The 7,254-nt window shown below is 42.4% G+C and overlaps 1 protein-coding gene across 1 annotated transcript; it reads right to left on the bottom strand.

The window, feature by feature from the left end:
- Positions 1–1,342: 1,342 nt before the first annotated feature.
- Positions 1,343–4,899, bottom strand: LOC122558668 (forkhead box protein C2-like). Its single transcript, XM_043707461.2, has one exon. The coding sequence runs from the start codon at positions 4,686–4,688 to the stop codon at positions 3,279–3,281; it is 1,410 nt and encodes a 469-aa protein (XP_043563396.1). The 5' UTR covers positions 4,689–4,899; the 3' UTR covers positions 1,343–3,278.
- Between the last annotated feature and the right edge of the window lie 2,355 nt (positions 4,900–7,254).

Below are 7,254 nucleotides of genomic sequence, written 5' to 3'. Positions count from 1 at the left end.
GGGAATAACCTTCAATCAATGGCCCTATTATCACTGCCATTTACTCACTGACTCACACCACACCAGTCAGTTCACTTCTTTGCAAACTAGACCAAGTCATTATTCCGATTCTTCAAGGCTGGAACTGGTTAACAAATCGGCTTTTTAAAAATCCAAATACAAAAGATGAATGTGTTTGAATTACAGGTAGATGTGAATTGTGTCAATTTTACAGGGCGGCATCCAATGTCTAATTTTATCAGTAAACCGTTTGGCTTACAGTTTGTATGTTGGATTTGGAAAAAAAGGAAGTCGGCTCCTGTCCCTACATCATATTTGGCCACGAATGATCCTGTGACAGAGTTTTTATTTTTTAAACACGAAGGGACGTTTACTGTTTAGTCAAGGAAATAATGTAAGGAGTAAATTCAATCCTGGAAAACAGGCAGTAGATGCGGGGCCAAATATTCTGTTCACAATTTACTGTAGGATTATAGGCAGTCGTTTGTTCCATTCAGGGGATTTATATGACAGGACCACCTTTAGATGGTACGTAGACAGTGTACTAATTCAGCTTCTGTACTCATTGTTACTTGGAACAGAACCTACGCGACTTATAGGCCTATAACACTCCGAAGTTTGATCTATCTGTACTTAAAATCCCTATTCCACTTGTACAGAGCACTGAGTCAAAGTTCACCCTGCAGTGATTTTTCTCTTTAAAAAATCGTTCCTTTTAAACTTTTCCAGGTTGCTTAATATATTCAACGTAGTCACGCTGGGTTCAATGTGGTAGCGTGCGAAATTTGAAAAATTATATTAAAAATAATAACGCCAGTACAAAATTGATCTCAGATTGTCGAAAAAATGCACGCGATTTCCATGCCTGGTTCTTGGCATGAAACCGCATACACAGTTTTTTTTAACAGAAACAGAGGAATCATTTATTCCAAATTTGCACTGGACATTTTAGTTTATTTGAATCATGCAAATCAATGGGATCCCAAAGCGCCAGACAGACTTCCGTTCTGATTACCCAACGCCAGATGTTTGCGCATTCTATTCGCAGCTGACTTTCAACTAGATATTGTTAATGACAGGTGCAACTATATACTGAGGCCAAGAGGCTGTGCTTGAGAAGATAGAACGACCCGATTTGAGACAGAGCCCGCATGTATGCTTAGAAACGCGTGCATACCTTTATTCACACAGCTTGCCTCTTGGTCAATTATAATACAACTCAGGCTCGCTTGGTGCACTTTCCAATAACTTTTATCACGTCCCAACCTGCCAAGGCTTAACTTACAATGGAGTCTGCCGGATGAATATTTGGCCACGGGCCTTGATATTTGTTACATGACAGCAGTTCAATACTCCACAGATCAGTAACTGTCATTATGAAACGCCACGATAAATAAATATTGAATCAGAGACTATGTTCAGAAAATATTGTGCGTGTAATTGACACTAAACTTCACAGAACAATCAGAATTCTGTAAATTTCGCTTGTCAAAATAAGTTTCATTCTTTTCACCTAAATCCAATACTTCAGGTGGAGTTACTGCTCCGGGGGAACGGTTTGAGGCCTATTCAGGAAGCATATCTGTAAAATAAAATTATACCGGCCTGGCTTCAGCTTTGTTGTGAGTTTCTGTCAACCGTAATTGGGTTTTAGCATTTAAACGGAGAAGAGCTTTTCTGCTGCAAGCCCCGTTCTTTCAGTCAACTGAAACCGGTGTTTGGTTGGTTTTGAACATCTGATGAATGAATTTAAAATTGATGGCTAAGTCTGTCAGTGAATGGACCTGCGCCGTCTCAAATTTCTAAGTTCTAAGTATTTTGGAACGTAAATATACTGCAGGAGTTTTAACATTACAAATCAAATGCTTTGAGATTAATAAATGTTGAAAGAGGGGACAGCACATCCGAGGCAGGAGCAACTAGGAATCGGCATGTTTATTAAAGTTGCAAAGGTTTATTTTATCGAAGCAAAATAAAACTAATTATTTGGATCAAATGGTAACCAAAAGTGCATTTCACAGGGGCATGACATTGTCCTGTAAATTATGGGCTCAGACATTACATAGAGTTCACATGGTCACCTCAGATCCTTGACATGTCTGTTATAAACTTGTTCTCAATTACTTTCATGGATTTTACAAAACCTAAAAACAAAATCGCGTTCAATCCTGGGCACCTATTTGACAGCCTCGAAACTTTATATAGTTTTCAGTAAAAGAGTGGTGTGATGTGGTCAACTCTATGAACCGTGCAATCTGTTACTGCTCTGGCAAGCAAATCGGCAGGCAATATCACAGACTGAGTAGAAGTCAGCACGGATATAATCAGAATTCTGCATAAACCAGACAAAAGGCCAATGACAAGCCAGTATGCAATAAACCAAAAACAAATTCACTACGCCACATTAACTTAAGGCAAAAAAAAATCGATACTGATTTATTTTGGGTTTTTTTTTTCAGATAAATACAGAAATTAAGATCAACTGAACTCAGAAAGGAAATGATCTTAAAAGGATCAATTACAGACCGGAGGAGTCAGGGCCTGGATCGGCAATACAGAATTGTCATTTAAAAAAAAAGAGATTTCGTGTTTTAGAAAAATATTATGCATCCAATAAATTAGTTCTTTGGTTTTAAACGGAGCAAATATATCGATGATAAGAACGTAATAAAAATTACACTGTACAAGGCACATGGCTATAAAACTGAGGTTGAATAACAGTTACGCTTTGGCACTTAACAATGGCTGGGGAACATTTAAAAAAAATCCAGTGAACTGAACTTTAAAATATATTAAATGGCTCTGTAACGTAGCCTTCATAGAAAATCGTACAATTTACATCAAATATAACGTCGCATCAACACCGGACAAAATGTCAGGAGAGAGAAAAAAAATCTTTGCTGTCGAAAATGGAACGTGACTGGATTAAACAAACAACTGCAGAAACAGAACATACAAAGGCATCACTAGAATCTTGGTCCATTAAGCAGTTTAGACCCTACATTTGGAAGTTGTCACTTTGCTAAACTTTAGTTATTCAAGTAGGTATCCCTAATGTTAAGAATGTTAAACAAAATGCGTGTCTTAAGTTTTCAAACTCCTTATACACACTTTCTAACAACAACTGGTCAACAAGTTTGGCCACACAATGTAGACTGGACTGTCACAGTCAGTAATTTTATGTGCAGTCTCAAGTTGTTTTTTTTTTGCAGTTTTGTTTTCATCTCCCAATATACATTAAAAAAAACAATGAGAAGTTAGAGAGGTTGGTTGTTAAATCAATACTTATTGCAGTCGTAGGCGTATGGTCCTGCATGCCGGTATACTGACGGTGTTGATCGGTAAGGCATTTGACAGCTTGTATTCCCGCTCACCTGATGGTCATTGAGGGCTGAGCTCTCAATGCCGAGTCGGTGGGAGTTAAACATCTCCCGCACATTGGGGAAAGTCTGCTGCTGGCTGCCGAACGTGTGGCCCGGGAGGTGGTTGAGATCTGCGCCGTGGTTGAGGTACCAGGAAGCGGCTTGTCCCGCCGGCGCCCCCGCCTGCTGAGGGTGACTCGGGCTGAGGACACCTTCCGGCGCTGTGCTCAGATTCATGGCGTTCAGGGAGGAGCCGCCGGAATGGTCTGAGATAGCATCCTCCAGGCTGGTGGGTACCAACATGTGGCTGCTCCTGTCCCCCGCGTACAGGCTCATGGTTCTCATACTGCAATGGTAACTTCCACTCGAGTCCATGTTATGGGTGCAGCCTGGGCTGTACACGGCTTGCTGCGTTGGAGGGTAGTTCACGGGCAGCGAGGAGCCCATTCCAGTCCTCCCAGAGCTCACAGCCACGGGGCTGAGGTCCCCTGGAGGAGATGTCCTCAGTGTCATGATATTTTCCACGCTGAAGCCGGACAGGCTGCTGTTGGTGGTGTTGTGATCCGGGATGGAGTTCTCTGTAGACGCGGACGGCGTGGAGGCCACACTCCTTGGGCTGTCCTGGATCAAGCTGCCGTTGTCCGGGCTCTCCAAGCTCTCCACCTTGGTGATGACAGGCATGCCGGGCGAGCCCGCTTCATTCTTGACCACCACCTTCTTCTCGGGGCAGGTGTCGGTCTGCGAGGCGACGTGCTGGCCCCCTTTCGCCGCTTCCTTCTGCTGCCGGTCGCGTTCCTCCTTGTCCCTGACCGCGTCCTTCTTCTTGAACCTCCGCCTCCTCCGCAGGAAGCTGCCGTTCTCGAACATGTTGTACGAGTCCGGGTCCAGCGTCCAGTAGCTGCCCTTGCCCGGCTTTTTGTCATCGCGGGGCACTTTGACGAAGCACTCGTTCAGCGACAAGTTGTGGCGGATGCTGTTCTGCCAGCCCTGTTTATTCTCGCGGTAGAATGGAAACCGGTCCATGATAAACTGATAGATCCCATTGAGAGTGATTTTCTTATCAGGCGCGTTTTGGATGGCCATGGTGATCAGGGCGATGTAGCTGTAAGGAGGCTTGACCAGGTCTTTAGGTGCCGGCTGCTGGTGATGGTGATAAGGTCCATACGATCTCGCCATGCCTGTAGCATACTGCTCGTGGCCCGGGTACATACTCATCGGGGTGGGCATAGTGCCATAAGTGCCGGCGGCTCGGTAATAGTTTTGATCGCTGAGGTAAGGCACGACTCCAATAGCATTGGGGTCTGACACTGGGTAACGCGCCTGCATCGCCGGGGAGTGAGACTGATTTTTTTTTTGGTTTTGCTTTTCGGCACAGAATGCAGCCGTGCACCGAATATTTGAGAAATTATCTTTATTGGTTGAAGGGTTGGATCCGTTTTCTCTCTCTCCCTCTCTTTCTCTTATTTTTTTGGAAAAAAAAAATAAGGTCCCCTTGATTAAGAGCGCGCCCGGAGACAGTCCTAAAAGCTTTTGGGGGAAGTTTCAACAACTTTCAGAAGAGAGAGGCTTTTACGGCAGGCAGGCTCCGCCCCTTCCCCAAACTTTCGGCCAATCAGAACGCGAGCTGTGGGGCGTTATTGCATATCGATACACGTAGGTGGCGTCTTGTAAAAGTGAAACAGGTTTCACTGATGTTGGGGTGGGGAGGGGAGGGGGCTACCAAGATTCAGTGTTGTCAATAGTTTTCTGTATTATACAGTGCTGGTAAATCAATCATATAAAGACTTTTGAGTTTTTATTTTGCGACAAAGCGCGTTTCAGCTATTGCTCTGGATCTCACGTAACCTGCACGTGAAATTGCCCTCCTTGTAACGAAAATTTAAGAAAACACACGTTTTCTCGCATGAAACAGCCTATTGTGTGCGTTTGTCTGTTGTGTGTGTGTTATTCTTCGTATACAATTTCATTTCTGGCAGATTATCGAATATTTTTCACCGCTAAATAACTAATTTCGGGTGAGAGTTTAATGAACTCCAACTCCCCGCCCCACCCCTGACACCCTTCCTATTGCCCATTTAACGGTCCTGTTAGGAATTAACCCGGCTGCGTTAGTTCACGAAGGAATTATTCTGACAAGGTGCTGCTACTGAACTTGCCTCCTCACGTAGCGAAGTCAAAAGGTTTTCTTTTGTTCTGCTTTTAGTGTAGTAAGACGCAATTCATTCTGAGATTTACGGAATTAAATACACGAAGGAGAAAACATCCAAACTGAATTAAAACAATAGTCAGGAAGGGGGAAAGTACATTTTGTGTGAAAGTTGCCTTCAAATATCCTTTCGTGGTATTGAAAGCAGCGTGTGATTGGAGTGTAACTGGTATTTCAACCCCAAACGCATACACCTCACTAAATGAGTGAAAACTATATTCTGTTGTGTTTAAAATGAAATCATTAACATAAGAAATTTTGCTCGAATGATATATTGCATTACGAACAAGGCAAATAGATTCTCCTTTATAACGAACTGGGCAATTCTTAATGTAGTGGAAATAAGATGTCTTCTCGACTAATTAGTTTGTTTTATTAAAAATATCCAAACTGTTGCTAAACACGTTTTATATTTACTCTCGGGTCCACGCGGACTGTGCGTGGAATTCGATTATATCCTTCATCCAAAAACTCCTGAAAAGGAAACTAACTTGGTTTCCCTTCGAGTGCGTTCAAAATCAAATCAAAAGGGAATAACCGCTAGGAATGATCAACCCCCGTTTATTTTCATGTATTTGATGCTGATTTTTTTCTATGTCTGCCACATTGATTATTTTATTTTACACTTCAAACCGACATAAATCAGATTATGCATCTGGGGTAATAATTACACCGATAAGTGACAAACGTCATGTGGTTCCCCTGAAGTCTGGCGGACTTTGATAACAGCTTTTTTTTACACAGTCTGTCGGGTTATTTTTATTGCTGTTATCTACAACTTCCCCCTCCCACTCTTCACCACCAACAACCTCCCCCCCCCCCAACCCCTGAGACACAAAACTGATTTTCAGGATTGTTTGCTGTAATACTTTTCAGCAAGTTTCAAAAATATATATATTTTTTAAAAAGTGACTACGGTCGGCGACTGTCACTTGCAATGAAGTAAAAACAAACAAGCATATTCATTCTAAATTAATTACGTTTTGAAACAATGTTCGGAATAAAATTATATGCGTGAGGGTAATCGGCTTGGCACCAGATAATCAGCAAGTGCTCTTTCAGATTGCTAGTTACTATCTGTTACTAGTTCATTTCAAAAGTTATTTCATACATACGACACGTCTCCAATTCTTCTGCCTGTGCCGGTTCCATCGGTATCGCCGTTCACATCGGTTACAGATGTTAGAGGCTGTGTCGCCGAGGCAATTGCAGCCTGGTGGACCGTCGATGTATTAAAGATTGTTTAAAATCAGGCGTAGGCCATGCGAGTGAGAGACGAGAATGATTACGGGAGATGGAGATGTTATGGATTCATCTTTATTCAGTGTGGGATGATAGTCTAAAGTTCCTCAGTCGTACCGATTACAACCAGTTACCTTGAAAGAGATGTGCACATTTATTTTATAATAAACAGGCGTGGTATTTTATCTTGCCTGTTCAAATCGTGAAAATGAACAGTACATATCTGGGACACAGTAAGACACAAAGTGGAATCTTGTTTATCCAGTGCATGGATGTGGATGTGATTTTTTTTTGGTTTCTGTCGTTGTCAAGCATCGTGATTTTCCTTATTCTTTGATTGAGGTTTCTGCAGACAATCACTTAAACCATTCAAAATCCCAGCCACAGTAGTAGACGGAGATCTCTTTAATTTTTTTTTAACTGTCACAGCAGTCTGACACATTG

Source organism: Chiloscyllium plagiosum, unplaced genomic scaffold (assembly GCF_037043375.1).
Source record: "Chiloscyllium plagiosum isolate Xiang-an unplaced genomic scaffold, Cpla_swu_hap1 HiC_scaffold_17, whole genome shotgun sequence".
Classification (NCBI taxonomy): domain Eukaryota; kingdom Metazoa; phylum Chordata; class Chondrichthyes; order Orectolobiformes; family Hemiscylliidae; genus Chiloscyllium; species Chiloscyllium plagiosum.
This window is presented reverse-complemented; position numbering and strand designations above follow the sequence as displayed.

What these genes read in the sequence shown, in the direction of transcription:
- LOC122558668 (XM_043707461.2), bottom strand. Translation starts at nt 4,688, where the DNA reads ATGCAGGCGCGTTACCCAGTGTCAGACCCCAATGCTATTGGAGTCGTG.